General features: G+C 40.3%; 1 protein-coding gene across 6 annotated transcripts in view; it reads right to left on the bottom strand.

Moving 5' to 3' along the window:
* TNRC6B (trinucleotide repeat containing adaptor 6B) overlaps nt 1-23,492 on the bottom strand; it is a 296,019-nt gene that overhangs the window by 140,968 nt on the left and 131,559 nt on the right. For all 6 annotated transcript variants that reach the window (XM_049885184.1, XM_049885177.1, XM_049885180.1 and 3 more), the window contains one exon: nt 14,102-14,169. In XM_049885184.1, coding sequence (XP_049741141.1) covers nt 14,102-14,169 — 68 coding nt within the window. The remainder of the gene's footprint in view (nt 1-14,101; nt 14,170-23,492) is intronic.

The raw sequence follows: 23,492 nt of genomic DNA, 5'->3' as shown, positions 1-23,492 counted from the left end.
TCAGTGCGTGGTTCATCACAGCAAGCCCACGTGCGTCAGAGTGAAGCCACGCCCCGTAGGGTTTTCACAGTCGATGTTTCAGGGGTCAATCACCAGGCCTTTCTGCCTCTGTGTGGACTCAAACTGCCAACCTGCTGGTTAACAGCCAAGCACATCAACTGTCTGCATCACCCAGGGACTCAATAAAGTAACTAAAATGGTAGGAAACAGGTGAGTATCCTGCAACCATCTGACTCCATCAATGTCTACAGACCAGAAAAGGACAGATCTCACCTTGTACTTCTCTCAAATGAACCAGGCTGACCAAGTGTGATCTGACACACCAAGGAGCAGAGAACTGATGGATTCTGTAAGGCAAGCTTTTCTGGAAAAGGAACCAACCTATGAACACTTTCTAAATCCCAAACGTTTGTCATCCTGGCTTGAGTCTTTCTTTACTCAGTCTCCTTCCGTGGCTTTTTCCACTCATTAATTCCAACAGAAGAACAGGAAAGGAGCTGTTTCAGGGCAGGCAGAGGCCAATGCCTAGGCGATCTGGCTGCCTGGATACTTGCGGCATAAAATACTTCTACTGTCTTTACGTAGCACTGAGTGGAGCAGGAGCCAGGACCTGGACTGACAATGGAGATGTAGGCAAAAGCAGGAAACTCCTTGGATGGAAATTCTGAATATTTATTCTATTTTTACCCTTCCAATACCTTCCAGATGAGCTACGGAAAGCTTACTTAGGTGGAGCATGCTCAGTGTGCTAAAATGCATGGAGATGGTACAGCCACCTTGTCCTAATTTGTGATGGACCCAATCTCTCTATGAAACTGACTTTTGCTAAGTCTTCATTCCCACAATGCAAGACATTATTTTACAAACGTTTATATGTGTTGTTCATAAGCATTAAAATAACAGGGTGTCAGAAAAGTCGGGAAACGTAGAATAAGCACATTTTAAAATAGTATATCTGTCTTGGAAGAAGTACATCCTTAGAGGCAAGAATGGCAAGACTGCGTCTTACATACTTTGGACATGTTGTCAGGAGGGATCAGTCCCTGGAGAAGGACATCACGGTTGGCAGAGTACAGGGTCAGCGGAAAAGAGGAAGACCCTCAACGAGGTGGAACGACACAGTGGCTGCAACAATGAGCTCAAGTGTTAACAATAATTGTAAGGATGGCTCAGGACCGGGCAGTGTTTCGTTCTGTTGTACATAGGGTCGCTATGAGTCGGAACTGACTCAACGGCACCTAACAACAACAACAACAAAATAGTATATTAGTTCTATTCTCAAATAATATTCTCAGTATTTTTCTTCACCTTTCAGACATCTTTTGCATGTGTGTACGTGTGAGATACCTCTAAATCTAAAGCAATTAATCTAATTGTTTATTTTAAAAAAACAAGCACAATAAATATACTGTATTTCCCCTCTGTTGCCAGATATTTTGGAAGCTGTGATTTATTGAAAGGTTGGCAGTTTGAACCCACCAGCTGCTCAGTGGGAAAGAGATGTGGCAGTCGGCTTCCATAAAGATTACAGCCTTGGAAACCCTATGGGGCAGTTCTACTCTGTCCTATAGGGTCATTGTGAGTTGGAATGGGCTCAACAGCAAGGGACTTGGTTTTTTTTTGGTTTTTAAGCTAAAGGCTGATGGAGATCCTTAGAGGCAAACACAAAATTCAGACAGAAAGACACTTTCTACAAGATAAAATAATACCCAACAACTATCTTATGAGTCAGAATCTACTTGGCAACAATGGCTTTGGTTTGAGTTTGGTGATTTACTTATTGTATTTTTTCACATCAATGATTAGGCGATGCTTTTAAATTATTATATTACAAGATGAGGCTACAAAGTAATAAAAAATTAGTTTATTTTAAACAAATAAACCAGAGCTTAACATTGAAGTGAGTGTTCTTTCAAAGCAGGCCCTTTTGGAGACTATACAATACCACTCACAATCTTCTTTATTAGAAAACAAGATAGAAAAATAATGAGCTGAACATTCAACTCAAAAATCTAAAAAAAGAGTAAATAAACTCAGAAGAGAGTAATAATGATAAAAGCATAAAGCAATAACCAAAAACGCACACTGGATCAATAAAACCAAAAACTGTGTTTTGGTTTTAAAGATAATAAATGTAGATAAACATTTGGAAAAATCTGATCAAGAAAAAAATTTTAAAGAGAAGTTATAAATAAGCATCAGGGCTCAGAAAGGAAACACTATAACCAAAGACTTTGAGAAGATTTTTTTTAATTGTGAGATAATTACACATAGTCTTATGTCAATAATCTTGAATAAATAAAATGGATGGTCATCAAGGAAAATACAAATTACCAAAATCAACTCAGAAAAGTTAGAGAAAATAACATAGTAGAAATTTATAAGGTATCCAAAGAACCAACCACTAAAAATACACCAGACCCAGATGGTTTTCTGGGTGAACTCTACCTAACTTTTACTGAACAGGTAATTTCCATGTTACCCCTACCGTTCCAGAATTTAGAAGTATCAAAGGGCAAGTGTCCTAATTTCTTCTGTGAGGCTAATGTATCTCTGCTACCCATGGGGACAACCCAAAACCCAGTGCCGTCAAGTCAATTCCGACTCATAGCGACCCTATAGGACAGAGTAGAACTGGCCCAGAGAGTTTCCAAGGAGCGCCTGGTGGATGTGAACTGCCGACACTTTGGTTAGCAGCCATAGCACTTAACCACTGTGCCAGATGGTATAAAAAAAGAAAACTCATGAACACTTACAAAGACAGATGCAAAAATTCTAAGTAAAATATTAGCAAAGAGAATTCAGCAGTTTTAAGTGAGTGATTCATTATGATCATGTTTTTTAGAGTGTACAGCGACAATGCAAGGATGAGTCAAATCATAGAATCTAATAGCTCTTCAACAGATATGTACTGTGTGCCTTCTATGTGTCAGACCCTGCAAGGTGCTGGGGATATCACAGCGAGCCCAATAGGCCAAGTCCTTACCTACATGGAGTTGGTATCCTCACGGGAGAAGTAAACTGCTGAGTTTGATGGGATATAGAATAACTGCAGGACGCTTATTTTAGATAACACGGTTAGGAAAGGCTTCACTCAGGAGGAATGTTTAAGTGGAGTAGCAAAACGAATCTAAAAACTCTAAAGTGGAAAACTGACATGTTCAAGGAACAGGAGGGATAGTCAGGCGGCTAGGATTTGTGAGCAGGGGAAAGAGCGATGACATGAACTTGAAGAGGTAGGAGGGAGCGAGACCACAATACTGGGTGTTGCAGGCCATGGTATGGATTTTAAGAACAGTAGAAAGTCACAGAGGAGCCCTGGTGGCATAATGGTTAAATCGTTCGGCTGTCAACCAAAAGATCATTAGTTCAAATCCACCAGTGGCTCTGCAGCAGAAAAGACCTGGCAATCTGCTCCCATAAAGATTTCAACTCAGGAATCCCTATGGCAGTTCTACTCTGTCCTATATGGTTACTGTGAGTTGCAATCAATTCAACAGCACTGAACAACAGCAAAGTCACAAGGAGCATGAACAGGGCCACTTAATCCATTAGTCTGTCTCCACCTAATTCTCAGGGTCTACGAGCTTTTCAGGGGCTTAAAAAAATGTTTGGGACCTGAAAAACATACATTTAAAACCTCAAAATCCAAAAAGAAAATTGTAACCATAAAAATTAACAAACATGTAAATGTCCTCAGAATTTAAGGACCCACCAATCTCGTGAATTGTTAACTTTAGTATTTGAAATGTTTTCATTATATTTGAAAACAATTCTTACTTTGCAAAACTTCCTAAATGTGCAGTTGCTAATTAAATCAGTACTTGTAGCCAAAGAATTTCAGAAGCAAAACTATAAAAACTCTTTAAAAATGTGATAGTAAAAACTAACTAAATAAAACTGTATATGTGATATACGTGGCTCTTAATATTTCCTATAATGTGGGATGAAGTCTCTAAAACCTCCAAAAAACAAAAACGACCATGCCAAGGACCCACAGGGGTCTTACTTTCAACCACTTTGGAAAAGACATGATCAGATTTACATTTTTAAAAGCTCACCCTGCCTGCTGTACAGAGAAAACTATACAAGACCAAGAGGAGAAGCAGTGAGAAAGTCAGAATGCGATTACGGCCATCTAGATGAGAGAGGGGTGGTAGCTTGGATCAGCTGGAGGCAGCAGAGGTGGAGAAAAGTATACAGGTTCAAGGTATACTTTGAAGGTAGATAACTGTTAGGGGTGGATTAGCCAGTAAGCAAGGTACACAAGGGCTTAATTGTGTTTACTTACTCATCTGTACAATTTCAAAGATGTGGTGAAAAACAGGTGAAATTATGCACTACAGATGAGTAAGTAAACGCATGTATGCCATTGTGTACCTTGCTTATTGGCTCATCTGTCCCTGACCACATGCACCTGTTCTGATTGACCTACAAATTCGACTTAAAGACACACTTAGGAAGTAATCTCGTTTGAAACCCAGGGATTGCCTGTAGAGTAAGGCAAATCAATTTGTGAAAAAATAAGACTCCAAACTCTGAATTGACCATTCATTCATAATGTACAAGAACTAGGCCCAAGGAATACAAAAAATTATTGACACCTCAAAACAAAAGGCATGTAAACCAGTAATTAAAATATAGCATAGTAAGTGCCATAATGCAAGTATAAATCAAGATACAACGTGGTTATATTACAGAAACACAAAGAACTAACCGCTGAGAAAGTCAAAAAAGATTTCGCAGGAAAGGTAAGATTTGGAACTGAATCTTAAAACAGTGAGTAGGAGTTTGTCATGTAGTGAACATAAGAAAGGCTTTCTAAATCTTACCAACTTCAGTACTACCGAACCATGGCAACTAGGAAGGCTGACAAGAAAAAATACATAAATGTAAGTGTCTCCAGTATTCTAACCTCCAACCAAGTCAGAAAGTGGAAATAGGAGGGTAATCTACGCGGAAATCTCCTACACAATTTAAATCCAATCATCTTTGGAAAGATTACCCTTGGAAATTAGAATGTTTGCATTTACACTCTTAGTAGGAAATTAGAATGCTAGCCAACCTTTTAGGGAATATTAAAAACAAAACAAAAAAACTCTCAAATTCTTTTGACTGTAACCTCAACAATCAAGATGCCTGTATTTGGAGGACGCCATCCTTGACACTCCAGGCTGAGTCTGGGGCCTCTGTGTGCCATGGCACCTGTGCAGACCTCTATGGTAGCACCTTCATACTCTAGTGTTATCGCTGTTTGGGTGTGGGATGTTGAACATACACTTCTCTACTTACACTGACATAATGCTAAGGATTTCAAAGCATTTTACAACCACATGATGATAATATCACCAAAAAGAAAATGAAAAAAAAAACCTTAAGACACCAATTTCAAGGAACAAGATACATTTACTTTTTAAGTAATAATGTTCCATAAAGGCACATTTTGTTCATAAGGAAAATAATAAGACATTTATTAAATTAACTGCAATTTTCTAAGGACTGTCTTAACAAAAAACAAAAAAACAAACCCATTGCCGTCAAGTCGATTCTGACTCATAGCGACCCTACAGGACACAGTAGAACTGCCCCATAGTTTCCAAGAAGTGCCTGGCAGATTCAAACTGCCAACTTTTTGGTTAGCAGCCGTAGCACTTAACCACTATGCCACCACCAGGGTTTCCAAAGACTGTCTTAGCCTATAAGTCATAGCAACTCATACAGTTTGCACTCATTTTCAGTTGTGAAATACATATTTCTTGAGGTTACTCTCATTGTAATTAATTCATGGCCCAAACATCTAAGAAAAACCGCATGAAACAATGCAGAAATTATTTATTATGATTCTGAGACACTTGGGAAAAAAGGCATTGTCAGAGGACTAGTTTTTTTAAGTTGAATGCAAATTAGAAAATTTATTAGCAATTGAACATTTCCCAAAGATCTAGTGGGAAGTGTTTATGGTTTTACTAAAATCCCCAGCAGCAAAAATTTCATAAGCATAAGCTATCATATATTGAACCTCTTGGTGACATTTTCAGAATATTAACTAACTTGAAAATAAAACTTATTTCCTCTCTCCCAAAAACAATCTGCATAGATTATATAGAAATGCCAACTATTCTTCTGATGTCCAGCTTACTGCTCAGTAATAATGACTGAGTTTATAGAGAGTTCAGTTTGGTCCGTAATGAGTTCATTTCTACATGTAAATATTTTAATGGTTCAAAGAAAAGAAAACTGGTGAAAACTTGATGGCAGAATACACAAAACAAAAAAACCTTCCCTAGGAGCCCTGGTGGCTCGATGGTTAAACACTCAGCTGCTAACCAAAAGGTCAGTAGTTCAAACCTCCCCTGCCCCCTGCCAGTGGCTTCAAGGGAGAAAGACCTGGGGATCTGCACTTGTAAAGAATACAGTCTAGAAAACCCTACTGGGCAGTTCTATTCTGTTACTGGGGTAACTATGAGTTGGAAAGGACACAATGGTACCTAACAACAACATGGCCAAATACTAAATTTTGTGTTTTGTGGATAATTATGAAATAAGTAATTTGGAAATATTTTCTTTTTTTCTGTATACAGCTGCCCAAAGTTTTTAAACAAACACATAGTAAAATGGTTTCCAAAGGGCTTGGTGCTAAGTATCTTAGTAAAAGGAACCCTTAATGTGGAGATTTGGGGAGAATAAACCTTTAAAAGTCACAGTGAATTATTAGGCAAATCTGAATAAGATATAAATACAGGTTAATTTCGTGACTTAATTATTTTTTCCTTTTAACTTTGTATTGATACTGTGTGTTTTCAGTAATGGAGGGCATGCTGAATCATTTGTTAGGTAGTATGATTTTTGTTTTATGCCTCATTCCACAAATCACACCCTTGGAATCCAGAGGTACAAATGTATAATGCTTGTGAACACAAATTCTAACCCCAGAGTCCAGAGGTACATATGTGTAACAAATAAAATTTTCAAAATTCATGTTTTTCCTACCAAAAATTCAATGGTTCAGCACCACCTCGTACAATACCCTGTAAAAACAGTAACTTGCAGCACATCCCTGTTTTTTCCGTTTCAAACCGTTTCATAGCGACCTACCTTCCTGCAGTACATACTATCAGTGGGACCAAAGGTTCCCAATGAACCCCAGAGGTACAAAAAGTAAGTGGTAGCCATATATACTACAGCCTTAGGAACCCTGTGGGGTTGCTATGAGTCAGAATTGACTTGACGGCAGTGGGCTTGGTTGTTTTTTTTTTTTTTTTTTAAATAAATACTGCCAGTCTTGAAAGGGTTAAGGAGTTTGAGTAGGAAGAGAAATATAAAGGGCAAACTATTAGAACTTAAGAAAGGTCTGTATTTTAATTATAATTAATAATTCAGAGAAATAAAAAGGGCATTTTATAAACTAGACATTAAAGCTGGGGAGAATGTAATTAGTAAGAAGAAAAGTTAATCAAGACCTTGGAGTTAAGACATTTAAAAAACAGCACCTCAAGCGCAAAAGCCATTTCACACCACACAGGGTATAAACAGCTGTGCTGACTCAGTAAATTACATTCTTTCCTCTGAATCATCAATATAAAACTGGCTTCAACACTCTGATTTCCTTAAGGTCTGCCATACGCAAGCTCTGAACAGCTCCTCCCTTAGAGAGCAACAAGATGGCACTCTAAGGGAGTAGAAATATAAACATATAGGAATAAACCAAAAAACCAAACCTGTTGCCATTGAGTCGATTCCGACTCATAGGGACCCTATAGGGGAGAGTAGTCCCTACCCCACTGAGTTTCCAAGGAGCGCCTGGTGGATTTGAACTGCCAGCTTTTTGGTTAACAGCCATAGGTCTTAACCACACCACCACCAGGGTTTCCCTATATAGGAATAGTTTCAATCAACAATCCCTCAAAAGCGGATGTTTTTGTTGTCGTTGAGTCAATGACAACTTATGGCAACCCTATGCGTGCCAGAGCAGAACTCCTCCACAGGAACTGTCAAAGCTGTGATCTTCTGGAAGCAGGTCCCCAGGCCTGTCTTCCAAGCCATCTATGGGTGGGTGGGTTAGAACCACCAAGCCTTCAGCTAGTAGTGGAGTGCTTAACCATCTGTGACCCCCCAGGGACTCTCAAAAGCTGATATACCAAAGCCAAACCCACTGCCGTCGAGTCAATTCCGACTCATAGCGACCCTACAGGACAGAGTAAAACTGCCCCATAGAGTTTCCAAGGAGCGCCTGGCGGATTTGAACTACCGACCTTTTGGTTAGCAGCCGTAGCTCTTAACCACTACGCCACCAGGGTTTCCTCAAAAGCTGATACCACGAATATAATGCATTATAAGATGAAATTTGTTTTTAATGATCCCTTTTCATAAAATGAGCCAGAAGAATTAAGAAAACTCAATCAAGAAAAATTTACTAAAAAACTGAGCCATCTTCATAGGTTAAACACAAATTAAGGATCTTTTGAGAATATGAAGCAGTTTTGGCATGAAGATTTAAAGCTTAGATTTGTTCGTAAGTTATATCAACAAAAAAAAAGGGGGGGGCAAATTCATTACCACACCAAAACTGATATTTAGCCTCAAAATAATTTACAACAAATCAAAAGCACATCTGGGTAGAAACACTTTATCTAAAGTGACCTTTTGATGAGCAAGTACCTGCTTGCGCTGCTCTCTGAGAAGCTGTAATAGTTTTTATATTTACTCCTGTGTTATACACATCATATGATTAAAGCTGTGTAATTTTCATATAGTAATTATAGGGCAGGAGCCCTGGTAGCACAACAGTTAAGCACTCGGCTGCTAACCAAAAGGTCACCAGTTCGAACCCACCAGCCGCTCCATGGGAAAAAGATGTGGCAGTTTGCTTCTGTAAAGATTTACAGCTTGGAAACCCTACAGGACGGTTCTACTCTGACCCATAGTGTCACTATGAGTTGGAGACAGCAACGGGTTTTGGGTTTTGCAATTGTAGGGCAATAAATTTAGCTTGTCTGATTTGCTACCCACCAAAACCAAACCAAACCCTCTGTCGAGCTGATTCTGACTCACAGCAACCTTATAGGACAGATTAGAACTGCCCCATACAGTTTTCAAGGCCATATATCTTTACGGAAGCCTACTGCCACATCTTTCTTCTGCAGAGCAGCTGGTGGGTTTGAACCACCAACCTCTAAGTTAGCAGCTGAGCATTTTAACCACTGTACCACCAGGGCTCCTCTGATTTGCTGCAGTAGCTCTTAAAGTGAATAACCTCAGAAAAATGATTGTGTTAGATATACTAACAGTAAATAAACTCCATTGAAAAGCAACAATAGTAAAATATAGACAAAGTGTTTAAAGCTATATTGTTACTGTTAGATGCCCTCTAGTATGTTTCATTTTGACTCACAGTGACCCCATGTGACAGAGGAGAACTGCCCCATATGGTTTTCTAGGCTGTAATCTTTATAGGAACAGATTGGCAGGCCTTTCTCCCAAGGAACCGCTGGGCGAGTTCACACCATCAACCTTTCATTTAGCAGCTGTCTTTGTGATCTAGTGCTGCTGTAACAAAAGTACCACAAGTGGGTGGCTTTTTCACAAATATAAATCTCACAGTTTAGGGGGCTAGAAGTCCAAGTTCAGGGTGCCGGCTCTAGGCGAAGGCTTTCTCTCTCTCCGTCGCTTCTGAAGGAAAGCTCTTGTCTCTTCTGAGCTTTCACTTCTGGGCAATCTTCACGTGGCTTGGCACGTTTCCCCCATCTCTGCTTCTCTTGCTCGTTTGTTCAATCTCTTTTATATCTCAAAAGAGATTGACTCAAGATGTACCCTACATTAATTCTGCCTCATTCACATAACAAAGACAACCCATTCCCAAAAGGGATTGTAACCACAGAGACTAGGATTTACAACATATATTTTTAGGGGGCATAATTTAATACATAACAGCAGCCGAGCACTTACCCACTGTGCCACCTGGGCTCCTTGTTTAACGCTACATACTCTACTAATCTTACTCACACACATACACACATACGCATACCAGAATTCAGCACGACAGATCTAAATATCAGCAGTTTAGCCCAGATATTTCTCAATATCAAAAGCCAATTATTTTTAAGAGCTTTCTACATGCATAGTTAACTTAATCCGCCTCACAACAGGCCGAGGTAAACATCGCAGAAAGCAAGTATTTTTTTCAAGACTTTACACAGAACCTCTGGTTGAAATGTTAAATGAGGTAATGAGGGAAGTGGCACAGACGCATTAACAAAAGTAATTTCAGTCCTAATCCTCCTGAGGATTTGCTCTACGACTCTGGGCAAGTCACATTACCCCTGTGCTCTACCTGCCTCCGTAAGTGACAAAGGCTGCTCACGCAGAATAATACCAGGGAATGATGGCCACTTTGGAAATCAATTTGGAAAAAATTAAGTTAGATCTCTGCCTCACACCATACACAAAAATAAACAGCAATTCAATTAAAGGTCTAAATGTAAAATATAAAGCAGAAAAACTAACGATATGTGTAATGAACTAAATCATGTCCCCCAAAAATGTGTCAACTTGGCTGGCCCATGATTCCCAGTGTTGTGTGATTGTCCACCATTTTGTCAACTGACATGATTTTTTTCCTGTGTGTTGTAAATCCTACCTCTATGATGTTAATGAGGTGGGATTAGAGGCAGTTATGTTAATGAGGCAGGACTCAATCTACAAGATTGGGTTCTGTCTTAAGTTAGTCTCTTTTGAGATACATAGGAGAGAAAAGAGAGCAGAGAGACAGGGGGACCTCATATAACCAAGAAACTAGTGCCAGGAGAATAGCTTGTCCTTTGGACCCGGGTCCCTGCACTGAGAAGCTCCTCCACCTGGGAAAAGTGATGACAAGGACCTTCCCCCAGAGCCAACAGAGAGATAAAGCCTTCCCCTGGAGCTGATGCCCTGAATTCGGACTTCTAAGCCGCCTAGACTGGCTTTGTTAAAGCCATCCACGTGTGGTATTTCTGTTACAGGAGCATCAGATGACTAAGACAATATTTCAGTCATGTTAGGGTAGGGAAGACTTCTCTAAGCAAGCACAAAACATGCAAGCCAATAAAGGCTGATAGATTGTATGACATAAAAATTGAAAAGATTTATTAGGATGAATGATACTGCAACGTTAAAAGATAAAGACTGGGAGAAAATATTTAAAACATCTCAACAGACACAGGTTAGTATCTACAATATATAAAGGGCTCCTACAAAGCTATAAAAACAAACAATCCAACGGAAACATGTGACTAGGTGACACTCAAAAATAAATGGCCAGTAAACTAACAAAAGATACTCCATCTCATTAATAAGCAGAAAAGTACACGTTAAAACAATGAAATTTCAGAGTGGGCAAGTTTAAATATTTCACTGCAGCCAAAGGTGTGGGGCAATGAGTGACTACTGATCGCCATTGCTTTTCTGGAAGGCAACTTGATAGCAGTTACCTCAATGGAAAATACACCTGCTCTTTAACCAAACAGCTCCATATCTAGAAATCTACTGCACAGAAGTACACCTATGGATAAAGATACAAGAATAAGAAATATTCAATAAGATAGTCTTTGTAATAAAGAAAACTACCAAGGTATCTGTTAAAGAATGATTAAATTATAGTACATCCATTCAAGAGAATGGGATAGATTGCACAAGTTGCCCAATAAAAAAATCAAATCTCAGAAGAATTTTATTGGGGAAAAAAAATCTATTCAGTGGTTGTCTCAACATACACAGAAAATGTTTAGGAAGACTAGGAGGAGGAGGAAGACAAAAGAGCAGTCTCACTTTTATATCCATATTTCCTATCTGAATGTTTCACAACAAGCATGTAATACTTTTATGATTAAAAAAAAAAGGAAAGCATGAATGGGAATGTCATAAGTCATTCGGCAATGGGTCACTGCCAGGATCTGAGCGTGTTGTATTCCATTCCTAGATCCCACTATCCAGGACGCAATCCTGTTTATAAAGTACAGTAATAATCCTCTGACAACTGCAATTCTGTGATACAAAGATAAAAATTTTAATCTTTTCATTGCTGTTGTCATCAACGAAAGAACACAGCACGCTGGCTACCTGCATGCACAGAAGGGGCGGGCAGGTCTATGGGTGTAGTTAGGGCCTAGTGAAAAGACAACGTTCTGCTTTATCACTTCAGTACATGATAGCAGAGCAGGCCAGAAAAAAACAAACAAAAAAACAAAACCGGAATCAATCTGTGAAAAGGCTAGGCAGTGTGAGACTCCTGAAACAAAACACAGAGAATGAATGGTAAAGCTACTTATATATGACACTTCAAGCCCGCTGAGTCTGCCTGAGACTCTCTAAAAGAAGTACAGTTTATATAATGTAAGACTTGTGGGAGAATCCGCCCCAGCAGTGTTTCCTGAAAACCTAAAGAAGCTGACTCAGGATAGGGGTTACCTACTAGAGCAGGTTTTTAGAGACAAAGACTGGTTTGTTTGGGAAGTAGATACACTCTAGTTGCATCTGTGTTTTAAAAATGGGCTTAATGCTGTTTTCATTGTTTCCCCCCAACTCCCTCTTATCCCTGAGACTTTGATCTTGGACAACTGCAGTTTTGTTAAACACAGTACTTTCCAGAAACTTAACTCCCAAGGTTGGCAAAGGATGTGGGTTCAAGGCAGTGATACAACAAGACACTTTAAGTCAGAAAGGTCCAGGTTCAAATCTTTACTGCCATTTCAAGCGGCATTACCATGGACAAGTTACCTAACTTGATCCCTGAGTGAAATGACGACAATACACACAACAAGTGGAAACAACACATACCAAGCATCCAAGCAAAGTATCTTGGGCAGAAAAGACCCTCAACAAATGGGAGCTATGATTTTTATGTTATAAGACCTTTGACCAGAGTTAGGGTGAGAAGGGAGAGAAAGAGGTGGGGGACAGGCCGAGGCCCCTGAAGCGTTTCTCCTGTAATTCCAGTGGGACTAGATGTTTGGCTTTCTAATTTGCTGAAAATGAACTGATTCTCTTTGACCATGCAGAATATAAGTGTGTTTGACAGAATACAAAGTTAGAATTTATATTGTAAGCTATTTTTAAAACTGCCTGCTTAGCAAATTAAACCAGCTGTGAAAATATCCTGGTTTCCATTCACAACAAATACAAGACACACTATTCTCCTTTAATGAATCTGGCCTCATGGCGGCATAGACCATTCTGCATAACTCATTCCTAAGGGCTTGGAAGACATAATTTTCATAAGACAGACCAAGACTAAACTATTTTTCAGGAAAAGAGAAAAAAAAAAAAGACAAGGGAAAGGAGTTTTTCTTTTCAGATTTTCAGTAAATTCCATGAATCACTGTCCTATTCAACTTAAAAGACTACTTTCGAATAAAAAATAGCCGTCCTGTCAGTACTTTACATCAGTCTCAACTGTTTTTCCTTTAAAAGGACATATGAAAAGCCAGTCTGCTCTGCAGCACAATTTTTCAAATTCGTGACAGAGAGAGGAAACAGTCTACTCAGGACCATCAGAAACCTACCCAGCCAACACCCAGCCTCAATTTTAAAACCAATCACCCTTTGAGAAGTCAGGGGAGACATCTTAAATTATTTAAAATGTTGGCTAAGTTATATTATTTATAATTCTTGTTCCTTTAGGGAAACAATTTGTTATTTAAACAAAGACGAGAAGTATAAATAACTAAATGGAATAGAATTTCAGGAAGCACTATTCAAATAAATTCACACTTGGAAGGCGGAGAACCAGTCTATTAATTCAGTCGACCTCACAAAGGCACTGCTAAGAAAGGGACGTGCCATTTTATACTTTCTTTTTTGGAAATCAACCTCAGTTCGATTTGTAACACCCTGAGCCTTAAAGCTTTTGCTAACGTATAACATAAGTTTGGTGAGTCAAATGTGAAAAACTACAAAGTCAACTTTCTTGCCCCTTCTGTTAGTTGGTTTACAAATGCCACCAAAGCTACTGGTGAGCCCCTCAACGTCCCCAGTGTATACACCCCAAGCAAACACGCTCTCGGCATGTTTAACCAAAGTGCTTCAGACAAACCGTAACAGAACCCTTTTTAAATAAACTGTGACTCACTGTTTGGTTTCTTCGCCAGGAGGTGGAGTCTTGCCATGCCCTTCCATTACAAAATCTTCCTGTTCCACCTGTAAAGGCAAGCACCGCAAGTCAGCAGTGACCACTAAGCTGTATCTCAGTCCAGAGCGCCCGGGCCTGCCCTGTGCAGAGCCACATGGCCACGTCCACCTTAGCGCCCAGCACGGAAGCCTGAGCCGATGGTCTGTCATCTCCAAGTTTGTTCAGGGAACTTCTTGAGTGACTAGATTTGCAAAATGAGAGAAGGAGCATATTAATTTGCAACTCATATAACTGTGACAAAGAATTAGCAACCAGGATATTTAAAAAAAAAAAAAACAAAAACTAGGAATCAATGGAAAAAGACAATATTAAAGAAAAATTGGCAAAAAAAACTGAGTAGGAATTTCACTGAAGAGATATACAAATGGTTTCTAGACATAGGAAACAATGTTCAGTCTCATGTCAGTCAGTACAACGCAAACTGAAACCACAAAGAGATGCCATTTCACAACTACTGTTGTTGTTGTCAGGTGTCATCGAGTCAACTTTCGACTCACACCAACCCCGTGTGAGAGCAGAACTGCCCCGTAGGGTTTTCTACGCTATCACCTTTACGGAAGCAGATCATCAGGTCTTTCTCCTGTGGAGCCGCTGGGTAGGTTCAAACCACTAACAATTCAATTAGCAGTTGAGCATTTCACCGTTGTACCACCAGGGCTCCTTTCACAACTACTAGGTTGGCTAAAATTAAGAACCTGGGTAACACCAAGTGTTGGCAAGGATGTGGACCAACAGCAATGTTCATCTACTTCTACTGGGAGGATAAATTGGTACAACCACTTTGAAAAACAGGTTGCCCCTACATGTATTTACCTTACAAGCTAGTGATTATATTTCTAAGTATATATCCTAGAGAAACTTCTGCACATGTACGAAAAAATTATAGCAGCATAATTCTTCACACACACAGAAAAAAAACAACAAACATCAGTCAGCAGTAAAATGGATAAGTAGACTGTGGTATTGTCAGACGACAGAATACTAAACTGCATGAAAATGAATTACAATCTGGATAAACCCCCAAAACATAATATTGGGTGAAAGAAGTCACAAAAGAATACATATGCAGTATAATGCCATTAATATAAAGTTCAAATATATAAGTACATATATTAATAAATATGTATATATTTATAAATATACGTATATTTATAAATATATGTAGCGTGTGTGTGTAGTTTTAAAAACACACACACACAGTTTTTTTAAACTATAAAGAAAAGGGAATGACCTAATACAAAAGTTAGTCTAGTGATTTAGCTTAGGGAGGCAGGGAGGGGATTCTATCAGGAGAGGCTCATGGGGGTTCTGGAGTACGTTATGCTCCATTTCTTGGTCTGTGTAGCAGGTATATGGGCGCTTGTTTCATAATTATTATTTAAACTGTATACGTTTTTATTTTCTCTTTTATGTATGATTTATTTCTTAATACAAATTTTTTAATGGAAAAAAAAGAAGCATTTGACTGTTCTAGATGGTTTATTGGTCAATAAAGTGACAGAGAGCTACCACTACAAACAGGATGGTCTATTGGTCCCTTGAGAACTCCCCCAAAAGGTATAATTTTAAAAAACAAGCAGATGGATTCAAGGAAATAGATGGGACTAGTCTCAATTTGGAAACCCTGGTGGCGTAGTGGTTAAGTGCTACGCCTGCTAACCAAAAGGTCAGCAGTTCAAATCCACCAGACACTCCTTGGAAACTCTATGAGGCAGTTCTACTCTGTCCTTTAGGGTTGCCATGAGTCAGAATCAACTCGATGGCAATGGGTTTGGTTTTTGGTTTTTATTCTCAATATAGAAAAAAACACAGCTCATTTCTTGTAGGAACTAGTAGTCTGGAAGACAAACAACAGTAACACAGACACACACCATAATGAAACCCAAATGAAACAGAAGCCTTTTTAGCTCTGCCATTCTCCCAGCTGCCTCAGTTTTGCAGGAATATTGGATGTTATTGCATCCCCCCAAAAAGTGTGTCTACTTGGCTAGACCACGATTCCCAGTATTGTGTTGTTGTCCACCATTTTGTGATCTGATGTGCTTCTTCTATGTGTTGTAAATCGTAATCTCTAGGATGTTAATGGGGCAGGATTAGTGGCAGTTATGTTAATGAGGCAGAACTCAATCTACAGGACTAGGTTGTAATTTGAGTCCATCTTCAGCGAGGAAACGGACCTCAGGCCACCAAGAAAGAAGCACAGGAAGTGGAGCCTGTTCTTTGGACCCAGTGTTCCTGCACTGGGAAGCTCCTAGACTAAGGGAAGATTGATGACAAGGGCCTTTTCCCAGAACCGAGAGACTGAAGGCATTCTCCGGAGCCTGCGCCCTGAATTCAGACTTCTAGCCTCCTAGACTGTGAGAGAATAAATTTCTGTTGTTAAAGCCATCCCCCTGTGGTACTTCTGTTATAGCAGCAATAGATAACTAAGACAATGAGAAACATTAGACAGCTTAAAAAAAAAAAAAGCTGAGTTGATTCCAACTCACGGGGACCCCATGTGTGTCACAATAAGGCTGTGCTCCATAGGGTTTTCCGATGACTAACTTTTCGGAAGTAGACTGCAAGGCCTTTCTCTCAAGGCACTTCTGGGTGGACTTGAACCTCCAACCTTTTAGTTAGCACCACCCAGGGAGGCTAAGTTTCAAAAAAGGGCTCTGGTGGTACAGTGGTTAAAGTGTTCCACTGCTAAGAGAAAGGTTGGCAGTTTGAACCCACCAGCTGCTCCAGGGGAGAAAGATGTGGCAGTCTGTGCGTGTAAAGATTTACAGCCTTGGAAGCCCTGTGGGGCAGCTCTACTCTGTCCTATGGGGTCGCTAAGAGTTGGAATTGACTCAACGGCAATGGGTAATGAGTTAAGTTTCAAAAAGGACAGAAAAACAGAGACGTATGCTTTATTTCTATTGAAAAAAGAAACTGGGGGAAGGGTAAGCAAGAATAAAGACAGACACACAGGATGCATAGTGGGAAATTCAAACCAGGTTTTGACTTTTATCCTGCTCTTATCCTGATATTGTAGCCGACAGGGTTTTGCCAATGGAGGGCGAGGACTCTTCCACCCTAAATTTACACTTTGTCTTAAAACTTCTAGAATTAAAAAAAAAAAAGGCGGGGGTAGGGGAGATGAGGATGTTGCAGAGGAAACCTAAGGAGCTGGAGATGATCTCTATCTCTGACCTGGCTGGGGGTGGCAAGAGCGCACACATATGTTAAAAGAAATCATTGAGCTGTGTATTTTACGCACTTTTAGCTGTACAAGTATCATTTAAGTAGGAAAAAAGTAACAAATTGTTTAAATTTATTAAGTTCCTTTGAACTTCAGGCCTAACCCACTGTCTCAAAGACAAGGATGATTGTTATCCCACTTATTTATATTATTATGTTTTCTTGATCCTTAATCTTTAAAAATGCTCTCCAATTAAAGAGCTCTAAATTGCAGACTTTGGCCTCTGCTTACCGGCTTAAGAGAATGGATTTATCTATAATGAATTTCTACTTAACCACAATAATGACAGGAAGTGATAACAGGAAAGCCCAGAGCTTCAACAACCTCTTGTACGTTGGTCCCAAATCTATAACTTCAGCCCCATGTTTTGCACACTAGTCTTCTCGTGTACGCTCCAACAGGTCCAAAATGAAACGCCATTTCAGTCCCCAAATTTCCTCAGCTTTTTGTATTCCCTATCTCTGTGGACGGAAACCCTGGTGGCGTAGTGGTTAAGTGCTACAGGTGTTAACCAAGAGGTCGGCAGTTCAAATCCACCAGACGCTCCTTGGAAACTCTACGGGGCAGTTCTATTCTGTCCTGTAGGGTCGCTGTGAGTCAGAATCGACTCGACGGCAGTTGGGTTTGGTTTGGTTTTTATCTCTGTGGACAATACCACCAATCACTAAGATCCCCAAACATGACACCTATAATCCTACATCCTCCCTTCTTCCTTCCTTAACCCCGCGTCCAACCAATCACCGAGAACCCTATTTCAATGCATCCTCTAAAACACTTACTGAGCAGTGGGCTTTGTGAAGTGCGAAATGCACATCTGATCAATCGCTCCCCTGCTCAAAATTCTTCACTGGCACTCTGATCACCTATCGTGAGGGATAAAGTTCAGCTCATCTGCCTGAGAGATCCAATCGGCTTTATCTGCCACTGCTGGGAGGGGACTCCTTCATTCTGAACTCCTGGTGGTGCACACGCCCTTCCCATCCTTATTTTTCCTTTCTACAAAATTTGTGAACACTTTTTGACTTAACTTGATGATCTGAGCCCCTCCTTGACCTCATTTCAGGAGTTTCAGGAAACTCAGAACACCATATCCTCCCCTTTCTTCCACTACCACCCACTCCTTTAACAAACACGGACTGGGCGCATAATACATGACAGGCGCCATGTTGAGGTAGTGGTGAGAAAGACAGTCTCTGCCTGAAAAAGCTTACAGATTAGTGGGAAAAACAAGCAAAACATAGCCAATTGCAACACAGTGTGAGAATGCACTAAAAGTACACAGAAAGGGCACTTCGCTTAGTCTGAAGAAACCGGACACTCTCTAGCCCTATCCCAGACAGGATACCTGTTTCCTTCCTACTTCAGCTAAGAAATGGGAAGGAACACCTCTGGCTTCATCATCAATCTGTCCTAGTCCACACCAAACCAGTTGCTGGTTGTTGACTGTGACTCATAGCGACCCTACAGGACAGAGCAGATTGCCCCATAGGGTTTCCAAGGCTGTGATCTTTATGGAAGCTGTCACGTCTTTCTCCCACAGAGCGGCTAGTGGGTTCCAATTGCCAACCTTTCTATTAGCAGCCAGGTTTTTAACCACTGCATCACCAGGGCTCCGCCCCAGCTCCCTAAATTCTGAGATCTGATTCTGACCACCTCCTTCAGCACTTGAACTTATAACAAGTCCTTTCTTTTTTCTTTTCTTTTAAATAATATTTAATTGTGTTTAAGGTGAAAGTTTACACAGCAAATTTGGTTCCCATTTAACAATTTCTACACAAGTTATTCAGTGGTATCGGTTACATTTTTCGCAACGTGTCATCAGTCTCATTCATTCAATTCTGGCTGTCGGTACCATTTCCACTACTCTAGTTTCCCCGCCCCCTTACCTTCTCCCTCTGCTTTAGAGCAATTTTTGACCACTTGGTCTCATACAGATGATTTTTTAAAAGAGCTCATTACTCACTGGTGATATTTTTTATTTTATGAGCCAATCGCTACTTTGCTAAAAAAGTGACCTCAAGGGGTAATTCAGTTTAAGATTGAAAGAGTATTTCAGGGCAAAAGCCTTGGGGAGTACTCTAGGCTCAACCAATCCAGGAAGTCTGGGCTTTTTTAAGAATTTGAATTCTGTTCCACATCCTTCTGCCGTTCTATTAGGATCCATCTATTGTGGCCCTGCGTAGCGACACCATCTAGTTCTTCTGGTCTCTGGGTAGATGAGGCCTTTTCTCTGTGAACTTCTTAGTGACATTATTTACCTTGGTCAAGCTGTGTGCACTTTACCCACAGTGAATGCTACCTTTCCCATCACCACAAATAACAAGCCTTAAAAAAAAAAAAAAAATTTTTTTTTTTTTTTAGTATCTCTACAGTGCTTCCCCCCTTCCCCTCCCCCACCCATCCCTGGTAACCACCAATGAGCATTAGTCTCCGTATATGTATCTATTCTTGTCTTCTTTTAAAAGTGAGATCATATAATATTTGCCCTTTTGTGATGGACATATTTCACTCAGCATACTGTCCTCCAGATTCATCCACGTTACCTTTCAAAACAAAAACAACCCCACTGCCGTTGAATGGGTTCCAACTCATAGCAGCCCTATAGGACAGAGTAGAACTGCCCCGTAGTGTTTCCAAGGAGCCCCTGGTGGATTCGAACCTTTTGGTTAGCAGCCGTACCACTTAACCACTACACCACCAGGGTTTCAAGGACTCGTCATTATTCTTACGAATCCTTTCTTGTAACTTCTACTTCGAAGATTCTCTTTCCTCAGAGTCTACACAGATCCTCTGGGCTCCAAAGACGGGCGTCTCACCAAGTTTCTCCTCAATATCCTAGGTTTACTCACCACCTCACTTGTTCTAAGGATATTCCTGCCTTGCCAGTCCCCCATCTTTTTCTCTTCTGCTCCCATACTCCAGGGCATAGCTGCGGAAAGTTACAGGACTGGTTCTGTTACAAAGGACACGATGAACTTCCCATGCTCACATTTCAGCATCTCCGCCTGGGAGGCCCTTCTTTACCCTGTCTTTTCCTGAACTTCCACTCATCCTTCAAAGATCTGTTCAAAAGTTACTTTTTCTAGGAAGTATTTTCTAACATCTCGCACTTGCTCCTCCACCCTCCCAAGGCGCCTCATTCACATTTAGCCTGTAACACTTAGCATGCAGCTGTGACCCTTTGTTCACCTATCTCCCCCACTGTGGGGAGCCTGGAAGAGAAACAATGATCTCTTTGTCTGTGTATCTTTATCCCAGACTCCAAGGCAGCCCTCCTTGTGGGTCATTCACTCATTCAACACACTGTCTGATACCATCTATATGGTCAGACTAGGATGAATGACTGAGTGAATGTTTGATATACTATATATGGCAGATTCCTCACTCATTTATTCTGTACCTTTTCTGATCTCAGAGACTCCAAACCTACCCATCAGGCATCCTCCCTTCTCCCTACTTTCTGAAGATGACGGTGCGGTTATACTGACAGCCTATGTCTATAAAAAAAAAAAAAAAATAAGGTCCCTCATTTTTCCTCCTCAGGACTGTATTGTTAACCTGTGTCTTCACCCGTTCCTTTTTCCCTTTTTTACCATCTTGCTAGGCTGGCCACACGACTTGTCTTCTAAACTCATGACCTACACTACGCCGCGTCCTCTGGGACCATACTATGTAAGTAATTCTTTCTCTCACACCTATTCTTCCTCCCTTTCCAGTGAATCCATTCCCTCACCCTACAAATATTTTCCAATCTCTCCTATTCTGAAAAATGACTTTTGGCCTTGTGACCATCCCCAAATATCCTCCTGTTTTTACCCTATCCACGTTCTTAAAAGACCGAACAACATCCTACTACTTCTGTGTTCTCGTTAGAGATCTGATAAAAACATTTAAAATTTTTTTATTGAAGTAATACATACGATTTTAAAAGTCAAATACTTCTACAAGGCTTATAAACAAAAACAGCACCCTTCATTGTTGCATCCCCAAATCCACCCGCACCACACACCCCTACCTGTCTTCCCTCATTCTCCCACTAAGTCACCGTTTCTGTTCAAATCACAACCTTGAGTGCTAAGAGTGCTATTAATAAATAATATACACAGTTAATAAAGTAAATAATATACACAGTTAAATCATATGGAATACTGTAATTAAATTTCCTTTCTTGTACAATTTTTGGTTTTCCCTGGAACTAACAATTGCTACTCCCTCCTCTTTCTTTTGGGGGGGTGGGGCTTAGTGTTTGAGTGTGAGAATGGTGCAGGACCCAGCAGTGTTTCGTTCTGCTGTACACAGGGTTGCTGTGAGTCGGAATTGACTCAATGGCACCTAACAACAACAACAGTATTTATTATGTATTTTTCATTAATTCATCTGCAAACTCTCCAACAGAGCTGTAAATCTCTTCTTAATAAATTCAAACACTTCAGGTAATCTATCACTTTCATTCCTGTCTTAGAGACATTCCTCAGGGGTTTTCGCTTGTTCCAGTCTGGTTTGTTTTCTCTTTAGGCTGCTAAATAGCTGACATCTTGCCAAGGATGTCTCTTCCCTTTCACCTCTGGAATTCCCTCCTCATTCTCATATGTTGGAGCCTCTGTTTCCTGGATCCTACATCTTCTCCTTCTATGGTTTACTCCCTGGTTTGGGTACAGCATATACTCCAGAGACTTCCTGATTAAGGAACCCCTGGGTGATACAAAGAGTTAATATATTTGTAACCAAAAGGTTAGTGGTTCGAGTCTACCCAGAGGCACCTCACAAGAAAATTCTGGCAATCTACTGCCAAAAAAGGGGCCACTGAAAACCCTAAGGAGTGCAGTTCTACTCTGACACACGTGGGGTTGCCACAAGTTGGAATCGACTAGATGGCAGTTAGTATGTTATCCTGATAAAAGGTATACAGAAGGTGAATCCTTGAAGACCTTGGATGGCTTACTTCACTCATATACATAACTGACATACAGAATTTTTTATTTTTACCCACACACATAACTGAATATAGAATTTCAAGTTAGTAAATATTTTTCCCTCCAAATTTTCCCCCACTGTCTTCTAGCTCCCTATATAAGAGTTCAATAACATTTTAAGTCCTAATCCTCCGGATATGACCCATTTCTTCTGTCTGGAAACTTTTCAGATCTTCTATTTGTCCTTAGTTTTATCAAAATGCAAACCACTAAATGGTTCTTTTTTCACTTATTGAACTGGGTAGTAGACAGGTATTTGCAGTTAGGAAATCCAGGTTCCTCAGGTCTGGGACATTTTCTTAATCATTTACTTGATAATTTCTTCCCTTCGAATTTCTGTTCTCTCCCTGTTATTCAGTGTTGAATCTCTGGGATTGATCCACTGATTTTCTTTTTTTTTTTTAATTTTTATTATGCCTTTTTTTTTTTTTTAAGTAAAAGTTTACAAACCAAGTCAGTCTCTCATACAAAAACTTATATACACCTTGCCATATACTCCTAGTTGCTCTCGCTCTAATGAGACAGCCCACTCCTTCCCTCTACTCTCTATTTTCGTGTCCATTCGGCCAGCTTCTGACCCCCTCTGCCCTCTCATCTCCCATCCAGACAGGAGCTGCCCGCATAGTCTCATGTGTCTACTTGATCCAAGAAGCTCACTCCTCACCAGTATCATTTTCTATCCCACAGTTCAGTCCAATCCCTGTCTGAAGAGCTGGCTTTGGGAGTGGTTCCAGTCTTGGCCTAGCAAAAGATCTGGGGACCATGACCTCTGGGGTCCTTCTAGTCCCAGTCAGACCATTATTTCTGGTCTTTTTACGAGAATTTGAGGCCTGCATCCCACTGCTCTCCTGCTTCCTCAGGGGTCCTCTGTTGCGTTCCCTGTCAGGACAGTCATCAGTTGTAGCTGGGCACCATATGATTTTCTTCTTTGTCTCTTCATTTTTATCTCTGACTTTTATTCTACTTCTTAGATTATCACAGGAGCCCTAGTTGCGCAATAGATAGGCACTTGGCTAACAGAAAAACTGGTGCTTTTAACCTACCCAGCAGCTCTGAGGGAGAAAAGACCTAGAAATCTGCCCCTGTAAATATTACTGCCCTGGAAACCCTATGGGGCAATTCTACTCTGTCC

The sequence above is a fragment of the Elephas maximus genome, chromosome 4 (genome assembly GCF_024166365.1).
Source record: "Elephas maximus indicus isolate mEleMax1 chromosome 4, mEleMax1 primary haplotype, whole genome shotgun sequence".
NCBI classification, from domain to species: Eukaryota; Metazoa; Chordata; class Mammalia; order Proboscidea; family Elephantidae; genus Elephas; species Elephas maximus.
Note: the sequence above shows the minus strand (reverse complement) of the source record. Positions and strands in the feature narration are given on the sequence as shown.